The sequence below is a fragment of the Macaca mulatta genome, chromosome 16 (assembly GCF_049350105.2).
Source record: "Macaca mulatta isolate MMU2019108-1 chromosome 16, T2T-MMU8v2.0, whole genome shotgun sequence".
Classification (NCBI taxonomy): Eukaryota; Metazoa; Chordata; class Mammalia; order Primates; family Cercopithecidae; genus Macaca; species Macaca mulatta.
In genome coordinates this window covers 40,954,808-40,976,240 of record NC_133421.1, presented here as the reverse complement: position 1 = coordinate 40,976,240, position 21,433 = coordinate 40,954,808, and the positions used below count along the sequence as shown (strand labels likewise).

The 21,433-nt window shown below is 52.2% G+C and overlaps 1 protein-coding gene and 3 non-coding genes across 4 annotated transcripts; 1 reads left to right on the top strand and 3 right to left on the bottom strand.

Moving 5' to 3' along the window:
* Positions 1-1,125: 1,125 nt before the first annotated feature.
* On the bottom strand, positions 1,126-1,236 carry MIR365-2 (microRNA mir-365-2). Its single transcript, NR_032490.1, has one exon. It is a non-coding gene; the product is annotated as a microRNA mir-365-2 (primary transcript).
* A 7,256-nt stretch (positions 1,237-8,492) lies between these two features.
* LOC144335430 (uncharacterized) lies at positions 8,493-20,506 on the bottom strand. The gene has a single exon (XM_077970745.1). The coding sequence runs from the start codon at positions 17,894-17,896 to the stop codon at positions 17,039-17,041; it is 858 nt and encodes a 285-aa protein (XP_077826871.1). The 5' UTR covers positions 17,897-20,506; the 3' UTR covers positions 8,493-17,038.
* On the top strand, positions 12,711-12,836 carry LOC114673321 (U6atac minor spliceosomal RNA). The gene has a single exon (XR_003724039.1). It is a non-coding gene; the product is annotated as a U6atac minor spliceosomal RNA (small nuclear RNA).
* On the bottom strand, positions 16,559-16,643 carry MIR193A (microRNA mir-193a). The gene has a single exon (NR_032436.1). It is a non-coding gene; the product is annotated as a microRNA mir-193a (primary transcript).
* Positions 20,507-21,433: the final 927 nt, after the last annotated feature.

Below are 21,433 nucleotides of genomic sequence, written 5' to 3'. Positions count from 1 at the left end.
TTGCTCCCAGGCTACACACCTGTACAGCACGTTCCTGTCCTGCATGCTGTAGACAATGAGAACACAATGGCAAGTGTCTGTATGTCTAAACATAGAAAAGGCACAGTAAAAACACAGTGTTATGATCTTATGAGACCGCCGTCCTACATGCAGTCCGTCGTCGACCAAAACATTGTTAGGCAGTGCATGACTGTATCTGCGGGGTGGGACTGGATAGGGTGGGGGTAGGGAGACCTGCTGAGAATGGAGGAGATCCATGAAGTGAAGTAAGGAGGGAGAACTTTCAGAAAAGGAAAAGCAACCTCCAGGGTCACAGCAGAGGAGGAAGGACCCTCAACCCACTGCAGTTCTATTTTCAAAATGGCTAGTTCACTGGGCCTCAGACGGTGGACTCTGAGCTTTTATTTTATTTTATTTTAATTATTTTATTTTATTTTATTATTTTATTTATTTTATTTTATTTTATTTATTTTATTTTTTGAGACAAGGTCTCACTGTGTCGCCCAGGCTGGAGTGTAGTGGTACGATCTTGGCTCACTGCAACCTGCACCTCCCGGGCTCAAGCAATTCTCATGCCTCAGCCTCCCAAGTAGCTGGGATTACAGGCACACACCACCACACCTGGCTAACTTTTGCATCTTTAGTAGAGATGGGGTTTTGCCATGTTGGCCAGGCTGCCTTCTATTTTAAAATACTATGCAAGTTCCTGCCCAGATAGATGCCTCCTCCGCTCCTGCCTCAACTTCTCAGGAAAGGTTGGGGGGCATCTTGTCCAGCCCAACACTGTTGCCTCTAACATCACTGACCCGGAAGATGACCTTCCTTAGGCACTGCACGTGCAGCTAGGCTCTTCCAGGCCTTCACTGCACACAAACCAGGGAGCTCCTGCACCCTCCTGGGCTCTGATCCGCACAGTAATATCTTGATGTCCAGCCCTCCCGACCCTCAGCCACTCCAATCCTCCACCAGAAGAGAAGATGCTAAAAATGCACGCAAACAAAATTGTTTTAATAATCAGCAAGTCCTCATTCACTCTTGGTTTGGAGGTACATTCCAGTCTGATCCCAGGAAGTCCCAGTCCTCCCAGAAGGGCCAGGTGGGTGAGGGGCAGGTTGCTGGCTGCTGCCTGATGCACACTGCAAGAACAATAAGGATTTTTAGGGGCATTATGACTGAGTCAGAAAACACAGCTGCCCCTGAAAGTCCCTCATTTTTCTTGCTGTCCTTGAACACTCTCCAGGTGAGGAAGCAGTCGTCTGCCACGCCCAGGTGAGCCGAGGTGAAGCTGGTGTCCCCTCACCCGACACTGACCCCCCTCCACACAGCCCATGGGAAGGCTGCAGCGTCTCCAGAGAGGCACAATTCTCTCCAGTGCTGGGCCCAGCTGTGGCCAGCCTCGCTGCCCTCCCAAGGCACGCCCAGGAATGACCTGTGTTCCACCCAAAGCCAACTCAGAACCCAGCGCCTGCCTTCTGCCTGCAGGGAACTGCAGACCAGCATCCTGGTGGAATCCCAATGTGAACGGCAGCCCCCAAAACTCAGGAATGTGGCAAGAACTACAGCCTGTAGCCCCTGTGTTCACAGGAGAGGCATGGACCATCTCAGAGAGACAGTGATGGTCTCAGGCCTGGTGTGACACACGAACACAAGCCAGCCTCCAACCTTCTTGGAACCAAGGCCTCTGCTGAGGCCAGGCCTGATTCAGGCAAAGAGAAGAAAACACCAGGAAGTGCCCGGAAGAGCAGTCCAGGCCTGAAAACCTAGGAGAAGAGCTGCCCCGAATCTCTCCAGCCTGTCTTAAAGAACAGCACACAGACATGAGATTCCGACAGGAATGGGCACGGGAACTCCGGTTCCGCTTCTCTCTAGCAGTCGTGGCCTTGGTTACCCTGTCTGTAAAATGGGCCTGGAAGGAGCTAAGCTCCCACCACCCTCTCTCCCGTTTCAAAGGGAAAGCCAAAGAGGAAATGAGACTTTCAGCCACAGAAAGCAAAGGGGCTGGAAGAGGCTGCAACCTGTGAGTAACAGCGCACCCTGGGGCTGAACGTATCTCAGGCCAGCCCGCCAATTCTCGGCCATATCCCACCCCACCCTTAGCAAAAGAGCTTCACATTGGCCTGAGTGGGAAGGCAGGTCCTCCCAATACCCTTCTATGAAAACGGCCTACAATGGGCAACAAAGACAAGTGTGAAGACCTCTGGAATGTCCTAGGTGGTTTTGGAGTTCAAATCAACAAGCTCACAGGCTCTGCTGGGAAACACAGGCTGGAAGAAACCAAGGTGGAGTGAAGGAGATGGTGAGAAAGTGACCAAAAAGAAGGGAAGAGACTGCTGGCCAATTTGTTTTTCGTATGGGATGATAAAAACAAAGAGCTTCCAGAATCAGAGACTTGTAGAAGATTCTCCTTAATGGGACAATCCCTTCTGCTCCGAGGCCCAGGTGAGCCTCCAGGGCAGTAGAGGGTCAACCCCAGCATCAGGGCCCAGACCAGGAAGGCCCCTAGGGAATGAGGTCCTGCACGTGCCTCCCACCTGTGGAATGTCACCCAGCAACAGGAAACGTGTCTCCTGAGACCAGGCCACTTTGCGCAAGGCCCCAGCACAGCTAGAATCTGTCCAGCCTGGCACGGCACCTGCTCTTTGGGGGTCTGACCATGGGTCCCACTGTCCATGCAGGAAACCCGGCCTCTCAGAACACAGGCTGCCCCCGCTGTGGTGAAAACACATCCCCACAAAAGACAGCCAACCTGCCCTGGCACCACTGCCCGCTAACTTGCCGTATGACCTGACCCTGTGTACGCCACTTGGCTTCCCAGCCTCAGCTCTCCTATCTGTAAATAGGAATAATAAGCCCCACTTGGAAGGGCAACGTAAGGATTGAAAGAAAGCAAAGTGTGTAGCAGGCTCCTAACAAAAGTGGATCCCCTCAGACCCCAAGGGCAGGGGCTGGGCTACCGCGAATTCTTCCCCTCTGGGAAGGCGGCTGGGTCAGGGTGTCAGCCTGTGCTTCACTGCACCCTGGGCACTGACATTGCACCTTCTCCCCCACACTCCACGCTCCTTCCAGTTCAGACTGTGAGGAAGTGTGCCTGCTATCCCGACTGCCAGCTCCAGCCTCAGCCCTCTCGAACTGCCATTCTGGCACCTGTCACCCACCCGGAGCTTTCTGTCCTAACCAAGATCACAGACATATTCTCCACCAACAAAGCAGAACTGAAGCAGTCCCCCCACACTAGGCTCTGCATCATCTGAACCACTGAACAACACACCTGCATCACCGTGCTGAACTGCTCCCACTGCCTGGCACGCCTTACCCCATGTGGTGCCGTGCAATAAGCAGGCAAGACCTAGCTCACCACTCACTAGCCTTGGGCCAGCAACTTAGCCCCGAGTGCTTTGGTCTGCTCCTGTGTGAGTCTGGGGTTACTACCTATTTCACGGGGTTGTCTGGAGGACTGAATGGGTTCATTCATGGAAAAGGCTTAGAACTGTGCCTGGCACAAAGCGTTCAATCAAGATTAGCTATTATTACCATTCCTGCTTTGTTCTTCAAGACTCAGCTCACCTCTTCTGGGTGACCTTCCTTGACCCCAGCCTCTCCCTGGGTTATAGCCCCTTCCTTCTCCCCATTCCACCGTCCCAAAGCTCATCACATTGTGCTTTACCTACTGGTCCAGCCCACCAGAGCGCAATCCGGGGACCACCTGCCTCACAGTCACACACACTTATTAACAATGCTGATTGCACCCGCCTTCCCAGGTCTACCAAGGGGCCCTGGAATCTGCATTGTTAATAGGCTCCTGCTGTGATTCTCCCAAGTTTGAACCACTGCTCTGGCACCTGTCATCTACCTGAGCTTTGTGCCCTAACCCAGATCACAGCCATATTCTCCACCAACAAAGCAAAACCCAAGTCCCCACACCCAATGCTACAGGCAGTTCTTGGCCCAGAAACCAAAGAGCTTGGTCCAAAAACAAGGAGGCAGAGCCAGGAGAGCTGCCCCTGACAGTGGCTGGAGGATCTCCTCACACCGTGCTGGGTATGTGATGGTGACCCATCTGGACTTGGCTATGACAGCAGAGCTAACCTATCACCAAACACACCAGCCACCCAGTCCAGTTCCATGCGCCTTCCCTGAGTGCTCACTCCGCATGGGCCTGCACTGGGCACACGCTGATGACTGAGGTGCATCATGTGCCAGGTGGTGATAAGGACGGGTCAGGATGATGTCCCATCAAGACCAAAGGGATGAAGTCACGACCCAGCTTTTGCATTTTGTAACTGTGGTTGATGCAGACCCACGATCCTTTATTTAAAATTCTCAACTCAAACAAAACTCCAGATACTGAAAGTTGTTTTTGTCACTGAGTGGGAAAATCTGACCCAAACTGACTTGAGACTGTCAGAGTCTGTATTTATCCTGGGGAGTGTGGGTATTCATACTCACCCGAGTGAGTGCCTCCTTCCTCTGCGGGCCGATGGGCCACCAGGGCTTACCAGGGAGCTGCAGAGTGAGGAGGCTCCACTCTGAACAGAGTCCCTAAAGTGCCAGCAACCCACAAAACCATGAGAGAAGAAAAAGAAAGGGCAACTAAATATCAGCCCTTGTTTGGAACTGGCTTTAGAAAAAAAAAACAAAAAAAAGCATCCACCAGCCCTATCCTGGCTAGGAAAGAAGGTGACCAGGTAGAGGGCAAAAGTCCCAAAATGTCTTGGGAGAGAAACCGCCTACAGAGAGAAGGTGCTGGGCACATACAGGGACTCGCTGTCTCTCTGGGATGCTGAAGCCTGCCGCCAGGGCTGGCTGAGAGGATCTGGCCCTGCAGCCTGGAAAGGCCAGGCCTTCTTTGAGTCGGGGGGCCAAATATCCTTGGTGGAGCTTGGGGATGGTTGGAGATTGGGGAGGACAGGGGCGATTCCAGTACACAGACTAGAGTGGGCTCTGAGGGTCCCGCCCTCCTTCTGTCTACTCCAGCCAGTCTTCCCCAGGCCAGCGCACTACAGAGGTGGGAGTCAGAGGGCTCGGCTGGATTTAAACTTCTGATGCAGTGAGAAGCCATCCTGGCCTCGCAGGCTGGCCCCGCCCTTGCTGGACATTCCGGGGCTGGGATGAACAAGCCAGGAGACCTGAAACTCATCCATCAGAGCTGCTGGGTTTACGATAATCAACCTCTCTCTGCCAGAAATTCTTTTGCTAAGAACACATCGGCTCTGAAACACTCATTCTCAGCCCCTCACTCCCCATACACCTCACAAACCCACCTGGGACTGGGCTCCCCCAGCAGCAGCCCTGCCTGGCCCCAGGCTGCCAGCCGACATGTCTTGGGGCTTGGCTCTGACCCCAAAATCCATCAGTGGGTGGAGGCCTGAGTGAGTAGCCCTCAGCAAGGCTGGACCTGGGCCCAACTGCAGTTGTCCACACAAAAACACACTCCCGCCACTGAGGCCAGGCCGATGAGGGCAGTGCCTGCTTTCCATCTATGTTTCCAGACCATCTGGAGGAGCCAAGCAGGGCTGGGTACTGACATTGGAGCCACAACTTTTATCTCTTTAAGGCAACTCCACTTGGCAGGGGGTGGGGAACAAGACAAGCAGACCAGGCAGGCAGATGGCAGGGCTAAAGTCTGCAGAAGAAAACAGTATGTTTAAAGATGCATGTATCGTTTTGACACGACGTCAGCAAACTCCGGTCAAAGGGCCATCCTAGCCCACCACCTGTTTTCATAAAGTTTTGTTTTTTGGGTTTTTTTTTGGGGGGGGAGGACAGAGTCTCACTCTGTCACCCAGGCTAGAGTGCAGTGGCACAATCTCAGCTCACTGCACCTCCACCTCCCGGGTTCAAGCGATTCTCCTGCCTCAGCCTCCCAAATAGCTGAGATTACAGGCACCTGCCATCATGCCCAGCTGATTTTTGTGTTTTTAATAAAGACGGGGTTTCACCATGTTGGCCAGGCTGGTCTTGAACTCCTGACCTTCAGTGATCTGCCCATCTCGGCCTCCCAAAGTGCTAGAATTACAGGTGTGAGCCACCGCAGCCAGCCCTCATAAAGTTTTATTAGAACATAGATGTACTCATTCATTGATGTATTCACAACGACAGCAGAGTAGAATCTGCTTCTGAACAATCTTTGCTTGGCACCTGGTGAGGGAAGGCCTCTGAGGGTCATGGGGACAGCCAAGTCACCTGTCCTGGTGGAGGTGCAGCTGTTTGGGCATCGCACACACTGGTCAGCTGGACTCTCATTCTGACTTCAGGCTCCTCCTGTAGCCGAAGCGGAAACGGGCCCTGGCAGAGCGGGGACTCTGAGCACATAGCTGCCGTGGTCTTAAGTAGATGCTACTCCAGGGCAGAGTCTCTTACTCCAAACCTTCAGGCCATATGTGTTCCGGAACTTTTCAGGTTTTAGAAAGGGAATGTGGTGCCTATGCCACATATTATGTAACACCCCAGCAGGGCAGCACCCATAATCAAACATTAATATCTCTGCAGGAAAACCCATGAATATTTACACTCCCCAGGATAAATATGGACTCCAATAGTCTCAAGTCAGTTTGGGTCAGGTCTTCCCTCTCAATTAGTGACAAAAACAACTTTCAGTATCCAGAGTTTTCTTGCATATCCAGAATTTTGGACAAAGGATGGCGGGCCTGCATCAACTACAGTTACAAACGCAAAAGCTGGGTCCTGACTTCGTCCCCTTGGTCTTGACGGAACATCCCTCCAAAGCCCCTGACAGATGGTCTTCGTTGCCACCTGGCACACGGAAGCACATACGAGGCTCACAGTAAATATGTTCTGAATTAAATCAGATCACCAGATTTTTTTTTCTGCCAAAGAACAGCTACTAATATGACTGATGAAAATGTAGAAAAAATAGTATTTAATGCCAACCCCTGTCTGCCTGCTTCATTACCAGGAACAAAGAAAAGCCAATATAAATGAATAATTCTTCCAACTCCATTTACTCAGAAAAAGGAAAAGAAACTATTTTCTGGTCACTGTTGCTGCCTCACGGGCAGGCACATTAGGTTTTTCGGGGAGCAGGTGAGTGGGTGGAGTCAAAACTTTAAAAACCCATTATTTTTCTCCCCTGTGTACTTCCTCAGAGCCTCCCTGTGGCCAAAGTTCCATTTGGAAATCTAAAATAATTTATCTCATCACGAACTCCTAACAGCTAATTAGAAAAATGTACTAATTGGATAATCTGGTTTCAGATGTTCTAATTATACTCCTTTGGGGGGGAAGCAATATATACATATACATAACTTAACAGCACTTCTTCCAAAAAGTGTAAAGTATCCAGAAGAAATGGCACTTCTTCCAAAAAGTGTAAACTACCTTCCGAAAAGCCTAAAGTAGGCCATGCATGGTGGCTCACACCTGTAATCCTGGCACTTGGGGAGGCTGATGTGGAAGGACTGCTTGAGCCCAGGAGTTCGAGACCAGCCTGGGCAACATAGTGAGACCCCCCCCCATCTCTACATTTTTAAAAAAAGCCTACAGTATGAAGGTCAAAAAGAGTCACCTTAAAATAGTAGTGATACTGCAAAAGTATTTTAATACACATTATCTACAAACAGATAAACCATGTCCTACAAAATACACAGTTTTTCTACATTAGAGGATATCTGAAAATATATTTTGGTGATAACTCCCACCAGATGTTTGGGAAGTAAATGGATTTTCCCCCTTTTTAATGCAACACAATTTTAGCATTCTGAAATGTCATACCCTCTATTTCTTAATAGAGTAACTCTTACAAATGACTACCAGAAATTTCCTCATTGCCAGAGATTTCTAAACCCCAAATTGGGAAAGAGGTTCTTGATTCCATTGGCGATTTCGACCTCTCCTGGGCACAGGGCAGATTTCTGGGATGGATCTGACTCCATGATTGGGAAATGCTTTTGGCCTGCCTGACAACATGGTCTTGGGGTAAGAAGGCAAGAGGGTGGCTGTTGGGAGGGGCTGTGCCTTGACAGCAACCTAGGCAGGGCATCCCTCTCATGCCTGGAAGAACTGTCTGGTCAACGTCGTGGGCCTGGCACACCTTCCCAATGAGCTGAAAGCTGCCCGCAAGCTCCAGGGCTATATGTAGTCAGGGCTGACCGTCCCTTGCAGGGAGGCGATGAGGACGAGGCCGAGAGCTGCCACCTGCAAACACCAGCGTCTGCAGCCCTGCCACCCCGGTGGAGACCCCAGTAGGCTGACCACAACTCCTTGTGGAGAGGACGCAAGCATCCTCTGGGGGCATTTTCTCTGGCCCTTGGCTGGACACGTGCTACCCATCTGACAAATATCAACCATGCTGGGCACGTGTGGCCTGGGCCGACACAGGTCTGCAGAGGGGCACCAGGGGCTGCCGCTGCCACTGGCCAGTCAAGTCACTTTCACTTTTTGTTTTTTTTTTCCCCTGGGTCACTTCTCACTCTGAAGGGAGAAAATGTTCTTTAAATGACAAGACAGAAAACCTTTAGAAGTGTTCCTTTTCATTTTCTTTTTTTCTGAGGACACTGTTTTTCTCTGAAGACCGGATAACAGGCTTTACTCCATGGGGCTGAGAACAGGATACCCCAAAACCTGGCACTTTGGTAAACTGAGCACTTTGAACTAAAGGAGAAAGCAAGTTCTCTCTGACCTTCTTCCACCCTTCTGTCTCTTGCCCCTCTTTCTCCCCAGCAGCCAGGCACAGAAACCAGAATTCCTCTTCCCCAAGGTGGGTCAGAGGGAGTAGAACTCCTCTCCCCCAAAACAAGACATAGTATCTAGAAAGGTCACTCTCTCCCTTCACAACCCTCATCCCAAAGGGGTCCTGCCCCATATACCCCCATACACCCCAACATGCTGCACTGCACAGTGAGGCCAAAAAGCATCTGAATAGACAGGCCTTGCTGGGTGGCCCCCTCTGTCTATTACATTAGGTCACACCCTTTCTGTCCAATCACATTCCTAGATGGCTGTCCATTCTTCCTCCAATCTAAGCATAAAAATAGTTTTCCCTGGGTCTCTGCGTCTTATTTCTGAAGGCTCCCACGTCGTGTAAAACACTGATTAAATAAATTTGTCAAACTTCTCTCCTGTTAACCTGTCTTTGTTACACAAGTGTCAGCTGTGACCCTTACGGGGAGGAGAGGGATTGCACCTTTCTGCCCCTACAACCCCAGCTACACGACTTCAGTCCCCTGGGCTGCTTAGCTCTAATATGATTACACATCTAAATGCAATACATGGAGCAAAGTGGTATTATTTTTCTGGGAAAAACCAACATCATAAAAGGGTCTTTATTGAATCAAAGGGCTCATGAACTGTTCTCTTGCCTAATTATGGCTCCCAAGTGAACAAGGCTGGGTTTCCAGGCAGGACTCGGCACAATTCTCCGGCCCAAAGACCAATGGGCTATTTGTCACAACTTGTCTAATTACAACGAAATCTGCCCCAAGGACGAAAGGGAGAATGCCAAGATAGGGTGGCAGCAGCCCCTCCCCCTCCGGCTCTGGAAGCAGGGAGCTGGTCCTCAGGCCTCTCTCTATCCCCACTCCTTACATTCAAAGTCAGGATCCTAGACCCTGCCCCTTCCTGCGGTCAAAGTTTAAGTGATCTTCCAGCATCCCAGTACTGCCCCCTGTAATCTCATCTCTGTAGAGAAGGTCCATTGTCGAAATGGGATATTTTGGCAGATGTTTGAACATTCAGAGATTTGGCCAAGGTTAGCGTGCACCCAGACCTGAGCAAAGATAAACACTTGCCATCACCAGACACAGGAGGAGAGAGGGTGTGTGCCTCGGGCCAGAGGAGGGTTCACCCTCCACACCAACCAGACCAACCAGCTGGAGCAAGCGGTCTAGTTGACTTTTCCCAGATATACAGTGGTCTGGCCGGGCAAGTTGAAGACTAACATTTTACCTGTACTTAAGTATCCGTTTAATCGCCCTCAAAGTTCCAAAAGCAAGACACTTTTCAAGAGAGACAGGGTCTGACTCTATTGCCCAGGCTGGAGTGCAGTGACCCAGTCAATCACAGCTCACTGTAACCTTGAACTCCTGGGCTCAAGCGATCCTCCCACCTCAGCCTCCTGAGTAGCTGGGACTACAGGCACACACCTCCATGCCTGACTAATTTTTCCTCTTACTTTTTCAGAGGCAGGGTCTTACTATGTTGCCCAGGCTGGAGTGCAGTGGTGTGACCATAGCTCACTGCAGCCTCAAACTCCTGGCTCAAGCAATCCTGTCTTGCCCCTGTCTCCAGAGTCGCTGAAACTACAGGTGTAAGCCACCACACCCAGCTAATTTATTTTTTATTTTTGTAAAGATGAGATTTCGCTATCTTGGCCAGGCTGGTCTGAACTCCTGGCCTCAACCGATCCTCCCACTTAAGCCTCCTAAAGTGTTGGGATTATAGTCGTGAGCCACTGAGCCCAGCCTTTCTCTTTTGTAAGATATGGCCCCCTCTCCACCCTTCCCATGTTCTTAAGCCCACAAAAGCAAGTTTGACAAGAAGGAACTCAGCACAAACTCACCCTGACTCTCCCACTAACCTCTCCTCTCAGATAGGCTTAAGTGGTAGTCACACGAACCCAACCCCCGGAAAAGGCTGTGACTCCTGGCCCCCCACCTCCATCCCACACCCCTCCCAAGTGGTAGGCATGTCTCACTGAAGAGGCAGGACCCACACAACTCACCCCCACACCCCAACAGCAAGGATTTGCTCTTCTTCCACTGTCTTCTCCCCAGATACCAAGCCAGCAAGCAGGCACACCAGCCTCAGGTAGTCCTTCTTTGACCTCATTGTCCCATGGGCCCTGGGATGAACGTTGTCACCCGGGAAGAACTACCATGTACCACCCCTGACCACGCGCCTGGTGTTTCACACAGACATTCTTGTTCAGTCCTTATAATGCCCTGAGAAGAAGGTACATATTATCACAGACAGGGAAACTGAGTCTTGGGAAGACGTCCCTGGCCCAACCCAGCTAGTCTACAGGAGAGCCAGGTTTCTGATGCCAAAGCCCACGCCCTTTCCCTGTCTTAAGCAGAGAAACATTTTCTGTTTTCAACCAGCCTGCTGGAAAGCCAGGTGCTACCAGCTAGTAAGCAGCAATGCAATCTAATTCTTTTCAGGGGGGTGGGAGACATGGGGGGAAAAAAGGGTTTGTTTTACAATGGACAAGGAGAGAAAAGAGAGTTATTTCTTAAATGTTTGCCTGGGAGACCAGAATTTAAGCCTCAGTCACCAAGAAGGAAAACCCAGTGTTTTCACTTGAACCCCACGTCCCCCAGGGCAGAAATCCAGTGAGAGGAAGCGAGTTTCATGAGAATGAACCACAAAGTCTTCACAGGCCGATCCAAATTTCCCAGCTGCAATCTCCAAATCCCTCACCCAGCCCTCCCATCCTCCAAACCACAGCCCCAGGCTCCACCCCGTGCCCTCCTCGGCTCCTCCTCCTCAGGATCTTAGAAGAATGCCAAAGGGGGTCTGGTGTATTCAGTCCAGTCACCCACTTGACAGAGAAGGGGGCTCTCAGGCTGCAGTGACAAGCTCAGAGGAAAATCAGACAGCGGGGCTTTCCACATGGCACCTCCTTGCTCCGTTCTCCTGGGCAGCAAATGCAAAGGGTCTGGCTATGAGGTGATTTCAAAATTCCTCAGACCGTGCCAAAGGGAGGAGGGAGGAAGCACCCACAGTGGGTAAGATGTCACCTGCTCTGGGTCCTGTAAGCCCTGCCCCCTGCCCAGAGCCAGTGAGGCCTGCTGAAGGCTCTTGAGCATTGAAAAGATTATGGTCTATCCCTACCTCCAGTCCTAAATTCTAAAGAAAAACACCACTGAGCCATGAAAAAGTCTAAGTCCCAAGAAATTCTGATTTTCCCCCCCACGATGATTACTCTGCAGCATTTTTTGGAATATCATTCTTTTCTCGTCCCCCTCACCCCCCCCTTCCATTTTGTGCCCTGCTTGACTGGTCCCACTAGAGGATGTTTAGCTTGCCCACGGCATGAGTGAGGGAGCGAGCCTTGAGCAGCTGTGGCAATTCAAATGTCTTCCCTGGGACCTTTTCTGAAACGTGCTCAGTGTCAGGACCAAAAGTCTTTGGGCCTTTAGGAGTGATGCACTGCTGAGCAGATGTGCAAGGCAGCCACATCTGCTACCCAGGGTTCCTTTAAGGACTCGGTGCCAGCGAATCCAGGCCCAGCCACCTCCTGTTCTACAGCCCCAGCTTGCCAGCTTCCAACCTGGGAGGCTGTACCCGGAAGGCCGGGGGCCCTGCTCCTGTGGTACCGAGGCAAGCTGGGAGACTCTGGGAGAGTCTCTTCCCCTCTGAGTCGCGACTTCAACCATACAATGAGGACTTACAATACCATTAATCTGCTCTCAGAGCTGGGGCAAAAATCGGAGCAGGCAGCGAGGGACCGTGCCCATCTTACTAACGGACACCCCAGCATCTGCCTGGCCCAGCCCCTAGCACACAGTCGTCAAACCACAGAAACTGAGAGGACTGAGACTCAGATAGGGGATGGGAATCCCAGACAGTATCCCCGTCTCGTGATTACAATGCTCCTGTTCCCAGTGGATTAAGTAACTTGCCCGAGGCCCCATGCTCCCAAGCGATGCAGTTAGTCCTTGAACCTACCAGACCCACAAGCCCAAGTCTCAATCACCCTGCACCAGTTTCAACCAACATGTATATACATACAGATACAAAATAAGAGAGCCAGGTTGTATGAAAAGAGAGAAGGTTAGCACTCCCCTTGACAAGGATGGAAGAGGCTCTTGGGCCTGACAACACACACACGGTTAAGGCACTGCCACCTACATCATGGCATCTAAACATCTTTTTTTTTTTTAATTTAAAATAATAATTTAAGACAGGGCGTGGTATTTCATGCCTGTAATCACAGTACTTTGGGAGGTCAAGGTGAGGGGATCACTTGAGGCCAAGAGTTCAAGACCAGCCTGGCAACATGGTAAAACACCATCTCTACTAAAAATGCAAAAAATTAGCAGGGCACGGTGGTGCATGCCTGTAATCCCACTGAGGCAGGAGAATCACTTGAACCCAGGAGGCAGAGGTTTCAGTGAGCAGAGACCATACCACTGCACTCCACCCGGATAACAGACTGAGAATCTGTCTCAAAAAAAAAAAAAGAAAAAAGAAAAAAGAAAAGAAAAGAAAGGAAAAGCAAATAAAAGAAAAATAAACAGGCCGAGAGTGGTGGCTCACACCTGTAACCCCAGCACTTTGGGAGGCTGAGGCAGGCAGATCATTTGAGTTCAGGAGTCGAGACTAGCCTGGCCAACATGGCGAAACTCCATCTCTACTAAAAATACAAATATAAGCCGGGTGTGGTGGCGGGCGCCTGTAATCACAACTAATCGAGAGGCTGAGGCAGGAGAATCGCTTGAACCTGGGAGGCGGAGACTGCAGTGAGCTGAGATCGTGTCACTGCACTCCAACTTGGGCAATAGAGTAAGACTACGTCGAGAAAAAGGACGGACGGACGGAAGGAAGGAAGGAAGGAAGGAAGGAAGGAAGGAAGGAAGGAAGGAGAAAAGAAAGAAAATAATAATTTGAAAAAATTTATTTAAAAAAAAGAGCCAGGGGACGAAGACTACCATTCGGAGATCTACTGGTTTGTGCCAGACACCCTGACACACATCTTTCGTAAGCTTCGCCACACACTTACAGGGTAGGTATCATAACCCTCATCTCACAAGGAAAGAAACTGGGGCACAGAGAAGTCACTGGGCCAAAGCCATACAGCTGGTGAGCCGCAGTTGGAACCCAAATACATCTGGACGCAAAGTGTGCCTCCATGGCCTTCAGACTGGTCTGCTTCGAGAAAAAAACACTTCACGGAAACCAAAATGATCCCTTGCTTCTGAGACAACTCTCTTTCAGGGACTTATCACAGATTAGGAGCGCTGTTCTTTTGTGTAAAAAGAACTGAGACTGGCCAAATATTTACCAGCCCGCGCAGAGGGCTGTAGACTGGCCCAGCAGCGGAATTAACTCCTCCTGCAGTATCAAGGGCCAAGCTGTTGCTAGACAAAGTGGAGGAGAGAATCCTCACCATTCAGACAGCTCAGCTTTGGGCAAAGAGGGACCAAAGGAAACCCAGGGAAGCAGCCAGGGGCTCGGCAGGGATGGGCACCAACAAAACCCTGGAGGGATTTCTTCTAAGGTTCAGAATTTCCAGAGTTGCTAGGAGTGCAGATGAGAGGACGGGCTTCTCCCAATACCTCCTTTGTCATTCCAATCCTGCTGGACAAAAACTGATCTTTAATCTTTCATAGGTTGGGATTTTTCTTTTTCTTTAAAAAAAAAAAAAAAGCTAAAACGGCAAGGTTAATTATTCACCAGGCTGCAATTTACCTAAGAGTTGAGGGAATGCAAGTTTCTTCCCAGTACGCAGGACCGAGAATCCAGCTGGATTTTTAGGAGTCTCCCACTGGTCTCCCTGGGGCTCTAGCTAAAACCCTCCCCATCCTACCAGCTTTCTACCTTGCATTTAGCTGCTTCCTGAAGAAGGCTCCAAGGTAAATCAGTCTATGTTCAAGCTACTTCCCCTTGAAACCTTGAGGTACCCATCTTTGAAGGATGGACTGGGGTGGGGATAGGAGCCAGGAAGGAGGCCTCTGCTCCAGGAAACTATGAATTCGAGAGAGCAAAATCAAAAAGCTCTCCACTACAACACAATTCCTCAATACAACGGCCTACACGGAAGCATAAATCAGTTGCAGGAGGCCAGGCTAGCCCAGCCCACTGCATAGCTGATTCAATCACATTTTGCAAAGGAAAAAAATCCAAGAAGGAAAAACCTAATCACTCACTTCCCCCAAAGAAACGAAGCACCAAGTCATTTGCTAAAAATCTCTAAAGCCCTGGCCAGACCCAGAAAGAATGGGGCACAGCCTGAGGGAAACTGCCAGGGGCGCCACAGTGCTCCTCAGGTCTCATTCCCAGCCCTGAGAGTCCACCTTCTTCAGCCTGTCCCCTCCAGGGTGGGTGCAGGGCAGCCAGCCCGGCCTGCTTTTCGGCATCTCATTGCTCCGGCCCACTTCTGGGATGTTTTATGACCACGCAATATTCTGGAGATTTCCACTTCATTTACTTTTAGACACTGATCCCCAGGGCTGGGAGAGGCATTGGTTCAAAGGGAGAACTTTGTTTTCCCAAGCTGATTCAGCGCTCCAAAGAGCATTTTTCTTAATTAGGGGCGAGGTCTCCAGTTGAAGCTCCCACCAGTTCCACTCCTAGACAATTTTGTCTCCAAAATGAGAATTTGTCAAGGTGCTCAGAAATCTACCCCATGGCCAAAGAAACACTTTTCTCTCATAATTCTGACATCTGACACCTTCCACTGGCTAAGCCTCCAGGACAAAGCTAACATGGACAAAAGTCAGGCCAACTGCAGGACTGGGTATGTCCCTTTCTGGGCTCCCAGTCCCAAACCTGCCTCCGTGACCCCAAAGCACACCTGACTGCCCACCACACACCTGGTTCCCGTGTTGGCTCCCACGTGCCCCCAAAACAGGGACAGCAGCATGGGCAGGACGCCTGCAAAGGACTACTCTACACGTGGCCTGCAGAGGCAGGGAGCCTGTGGGAAAATGCCTCTTGGAAGGGTTTTTCATGACCTGGCAAGGGGTGGGCCAACCTGGCCGTGAAGGTTCCTCCCTCTCACCCTCCCTCCTCCCAGCTCCTAAAAACCTCTCCTGTTTTCCAAAGTCAAGTAAGACAGGGACCAGACGTTCCCTATTTTGTCAACCAGTTCTTCACACAGTTCAAGTCACCTCACTGCATGTCCCCAAATGTTTTTCCACGGCCCCCACGGCCAAGAGCCAAAAAACAACACAAACAAAAGGACAAATAACCAAAGTTCCAACACCAGGCAAACCCGAGGTTTCAGGGGCTGGTGGGGTTTTTCTTTTCGGGGAGTAGAAGCAAACGCACTACTATAGACTTCCTATTGATAAGAGACTTTAAGGGAGAGTTTAAAGAATTCCAGCATAAAACTTTAAGAGGACTGGAGTGGGTCCACATTATGTTGCATCTGTCAGGGAACAAAAAACTGGCCATTGGTAACACATCCACAAAGATCCACCTTTAAAGAAATGGTGTTTGGGAGAGGGACAGGGGCTTCCGGCGCCACCGGGCCAAACCTCGGCTTCCCACCTCCCCACGGGCAATTCTAGAAGTCAGGCCCGGTTCTCCCCACCCCCAAGCTCAAGGTTGCCGCCCTGGAAAGCGCAACAGGGCAGGCCTCGGTAAGTGGCAGGGCTTGGCCCATGGGTAAGCCGGGTCCAGGTCGCCGGGGCGGGGCCCACGTCTGCCCAGAGGGTACGGATCCGCAAGCAGTGACCGACTCACACGTCCGAGAGCGTAGCTAGTTCTCCAGCGAACTGCGGGGATTTCCCGAATCCCCGCACGCAGCCGGTGGCGAGCGCACCTCGCCACTCCTCCTCCAGCGTGGACCTGAGAGGCAGCCCGGCGGCCGGAGCGCAGGCGAGCCCGGGAGGAAGCTGGCCTGGGGCGAGGACCGTGGAGAAGACGCTGGTCACGGGGGCCGAGGACTGGGACTTTGTAGGCCAGTTGATCCGACACCCTCATCTCGCCCGCAAAGACCCAGCCCTCAGCTCCCATCCGTCTCGGAGTTCGGGGTGCGGCGCGTCCCCGACGGGCTTCCCGGGGCTGGGTCCGGCCGCCGGCTCTGTGCACCGCGCTCCACTCAGCCGAAGCTCTGGGTGTCCCTCAGGCGGCATCCCCCGGGAAAGTCCACTGCCCCGCCCGACCTCGGGTCGCGGGCTCCAAACCCAGCCCTCGAAGGGTTACACGACGCTTGGCGCGCTCGGCAGCCTCCAGGCCACCCCCGGGCCGCCTCGGTGCAGGCCGAGGGACAGCGCTGGGGGAGGGGGACGTGCGGGGACCAAAGCCTCCCCACCAGAGCCCCACTCCCGAGTGGGGCGCAAGAGTTACGCGCCGAGAAACTTCGCCACGCTCCCACGCCGCGCCCGCGAGGCCCAGCTCCGCTCCGCCTCGGTTACCTGCGCTCAGCTCGGCGGGCGAGTGGCGAGGGGCGAGGGGCGAGGGGCGCGGGGCGCGGGGCGGGGGCCGGTGCCAACCTCTCGCCGCAGGCCGCGCCCTCCCGCACGGCCGAGCCCGCGCCGCCGCCTGGACACTGGGGCCGTAGCCGCGAGCCGGGGCCCGCGCCCCGACGTTCCGGGAGCCCCTCGCGCTCCTGGCCGGGGGCCGTGGTCTCGCTCGACCTGCCCGGGACCTGGGGGCCGCCGCTGCCCCCTCCGCTAGGAGAGCGAGCCGGGCGAAGCCGGGAGAGGAGCGGGATGGCGAGACCCCTCGAAAGTTGGGGGGGGGTCCGCTTGCTCGCCGCGGCCCGACCTGGCTCCACGTGCTGGTGACACATCAGGAAGGCTGCGCGCCCCGCGGCTCCCGGCGGGCGGACGCGGCCAGCGCCCGCCCGCACCGCCTCCCGGAGCCGAGCGGACGGCGCCCCGCCCCGGCCCGCCCTCCGCCCGCCCCTAGGCGGCACCGCCCCCGGCCGCGACGCCCGCTCCAGCCTGCGGCACCGGCGGGAGAGACCCTGACGGCGGTGGGGGGCGGCCTGGGCTTCCCGGTCCCGGGTGGCCCGCCCTGCCCCGGGGATGGGGTCCCGACGCCGGCGGCCCGACTCGACAGTCTCGAGTGCCTTCCTCCCAGTCACGCAGTCCTTCCCGCCTCCAAGCCCAGTAATTTTCCCTTTTCCTCCTTTGACCCGTCCGAGCAGCTGCCAGCGCTTCCTCCCGCCGAGACCGGCGCGGAGAGCCCCCTGCCGGCCACTCCACTCCGGGGCCGCGCCCCGCGCCCGGTGGAGCGTGCCTGCCGCCGGCCTCAACTTCCCCATCTGGAACCTGGAGCCCCCGGGCACTTCTGGCAGGGCTTATGGTGGCAAAGATTATATATTAAAGCGCCAAACATAGTACCCGGCAGTATGCTTTGTTGAGATGTTAAAATTTCGTGCTTTCAAGTCCCAGTTCCAGCGGCCTGCAGACAACCTCTCTTCCTGTCTGTGCTGTTTGAAAAGCTGAGTTCCTTTAGGGGGACTGTGGAAAAGGAGTGGGACAGAAAAGTTTCGAGGCTGAGGGAGAGCTGTCGCAAGATTAGCGAGGGGTGGGAGTTCAGTGGAATCCCCTTGCTGGAGACCTGCTGCCCCACTCTCTCCGGAGACGCCAGGATTTGGGAGAGTAACTGCGTGTCTCCTCTGGGACCTGGACCAGGCCTCTACCAAGATCCCCAGCCTCAAGATGGCCAGGATTCCAGGGACCGTGGATGATGGGGGAGCCCAAATATCCACTGAGGTTGAGTTTCCCAACCTCTTCAGGTCGAGATTTGGAACCATTTAAAGAAAACAACGTGACATATCTGTGTCCCGACATAGATATTAGCTATGTTCCTGCCTTCTCTTGCCTGGCCTCACCAACCCTGCCTTCAAACCTCACTGTGAGACTAGGCACGGCGGCGCACACCTGTAATCCCAGCACTTTGGGAGGCAAGGCAGGAGGATTGCTCGAGCCCAGGAGTCTGAGACCAGCCTGGGAACATAGTGAGACTCTGTCTCTACACAAAGTTAAAAAAAAAAAAAAAAAAAGTAGCTGGGCGTGGTGGCATACACCTGTGGTGGGAAGATGACTGAAGCCCAGGAGTTTGAGGCTACAGTGAGATATGATAGCACCACTGCACTCCAGCCTGCATGACAGAGCGAGACCCTGTCTCTAAACCTCACTTTGGTAAGGGTTGAGGGGTATATCTGCTCCCCCTGTCCCCACATAGGGATCCCTGGGTGGGACATGTCCAGGAGCTGGTGCTCCCGGAAGTGCGCAGCTGGGGGAGGGATGGCGGCGGAGCGCCGGCAGAGACGCCCTGTGCTGGGGCATGGACAGCGCTGGCCCCAGGCCTCTGTAATCGCCATTTTGTGGGAGCGCGGGATTAGAAGGGAAGAAAGAAGATGCCCTGACATTGCTGGAGATGCAGCTAGTGCTGGAGGGGGTCTGGAGTTAGTGCTCTGCTTTCTCTTCCCCTTTTATTGCTCGCTCCAAATCTGACAAACCCTTACGATCTCTGAGACTCAGGAGCCGGGAGGAGCCGGTGTCCTGGGGGGATGAAAGGGCAGGGTTGTAATGGGTTTACCCTGGTGCTGATCCCAGAGAAGCTCGAAGAAGATTAAGATTTGCTCCCTGGGCCTGAAATCTCCCTGCTACCCCCTGACCACATCAAAGGACACGGCCATGGGGGGTGCCTAATCCCATCAATGGAATCAAAGCTGGACAAGAAAGGAAATTCTTCCATCTTGGGGCAGCAGCAGGACGCAGCTCGCTACAGAAAGGCAGACACCAGGGCCTGGCCTTTTCCACTGGCGGGAACATCCCAAGAAAGATCCAGTCCGCAGGCAGATAGGGCCTGCTCTTTTCTTCTTGAGGTGGCCACTGTGGGAAGGTCAACCACAAGAACTTGGGACACCCAGCAGCAGGACCGGGACTGCCTCCAGGGGCAGAGGAGGACCCTGGGGGCAGAGGACAGGGGGCTCACCCAACATTCCAACATCACACAGCTTTTCTGGCTCCCAGCTTGACTTCTGGAAAGGGCTTTTGCATGTGACACTCCTTGCCACCAGCGTTTCCCAAAAGGTGGTGCTCATATGAGAGATGGTTTTAGATGGGAAAAAATGTAATATGTAGTATTAAATGTAAATTTTCTGAATATTGCTGTTACAATGAGGCTAAAATGGCTAAAGTGAGCCAACTCAAAGACAATAATTTAGTAAATAATGTTATAGGTAGTATTCTGATATGGCAGCAATAGTGGCAGTGGTATGCAAATTACTAAAGTTAGAAAAATAGACCAGGCGCAATGGCTCAGGCTTGTAAGCCACAAGCACTTTGGGAGGCCGAGGCAGGCAGATTGCTTGAGCTCCAGAGTTGAAGACCAGTCTAGGCAACCTGACGAAACCCTGTCTCTGGAAAAAAAAAAAAAAAAAAACAAAAAAAACCAGAAAAATTAGCTAAGCGTGGTGCCATGCACCTGTAGTCTCAGCTTCTTGGGAGGCTGAGGTGGGAGGATCGCTTGAGCTCAGGAGGCTGAGGCTACAGTGAGCTGTGATCATGCCACTGCACCCTAGCTTGAGCAACAGAGTGAGACCCCATCTCAAAAAAAAAAAAAAAAAAAGAAAAGGAAAAGAAAAGAAACACATTCCTTTCAATCATCTTTAGAGAAATGTTGCCTTAGAACAGTAGCTTTCAAACTCAGTCATGCCCATGATAGGAAATATCTGTGTGTGTGTGTATGTATATATGTGTATGTATCTAGGTACATATGTAAAACAAATGTTTTATGAAACAATTCTTATGCACTCAAATATATATTCTGCGTTACTATTTCATTTTTAAAATGCTGTTTACAACCTGTTAAATTGGTTTCACTTAACAGGGTTACCTCCTGCTGTTTGAGAACTACTGCCTTCAAGAACATATACCATCATGATGATATTAACATCTCTCAGTTATTTTTATTCATTCCTTTATTTGAGACAGAGTCTCACTGTGTTGCCCAGACTGGAGTGCAGTGGCGCAATCTCGGCTCACTGTAACCTCTGCCTCCCAGGTTCAAGCGATTCTCCTGCCTCAGGCTCCCTAGTAGCTGGGATTACAGGCACCCACCACCATGCCCGGCTAATTTTTGTATTTTTGATAGAGAGAGGGTTTCACCATGTTAGTGAAATCTGACCTCAGGTGATCCGCCCGCCTTGGTCTCCCTAAGTGCTGGGATTACAGGTGTGAGCCACCGCACCCAGCCCAGAAAGAGATCTGAGAGAAGACATAGGCATCCTGGGACCAGAGGGAGAAAGGGGCTGGTGATAACCTGAAGTACTTTTTAGATGACTATGGAATTTGTGAGGTTGATTTTCTCAGCATATTCTGCTTAGATGGCAGTGCACCTGGGTTTTGTTTCTCTCGGCCCAAATGGTCTGGACCAAGGGAGAGCCCCAGAACCCAGGGGAAAGGCAAGCAGGAAGGGAAATCTTTACTGCAGAAACACCACTCTGGCATTACCAGGCTTGTCGCTGCTTATGGCCTGTTTCCATTCCTCACCTTCTCTGCAACCTTCAAAGAGTTATTTCCTGCCTCTGAAGTTCAGTTTCCTCGTCGACAAAATTGGGACGTGATTTTTATCTCTGTGATTTCTCCCAGCTTGATTGTTCCATTACTGGAGGAAGAGAAGTTGAGTTTTCTTTTTCTGACCTTCATTCATTCAGCCAACAAATGAAGAGCCTCTTTATCTAGCAAGGGAAGGGAAGATAGGACACTTGCCCTCAAGCAGCAGCAGAGGGGTAAATTCCCCAGAAAGGAATCCATTCTCTCCAGGTGGTGTCATATTTCAGCAATGC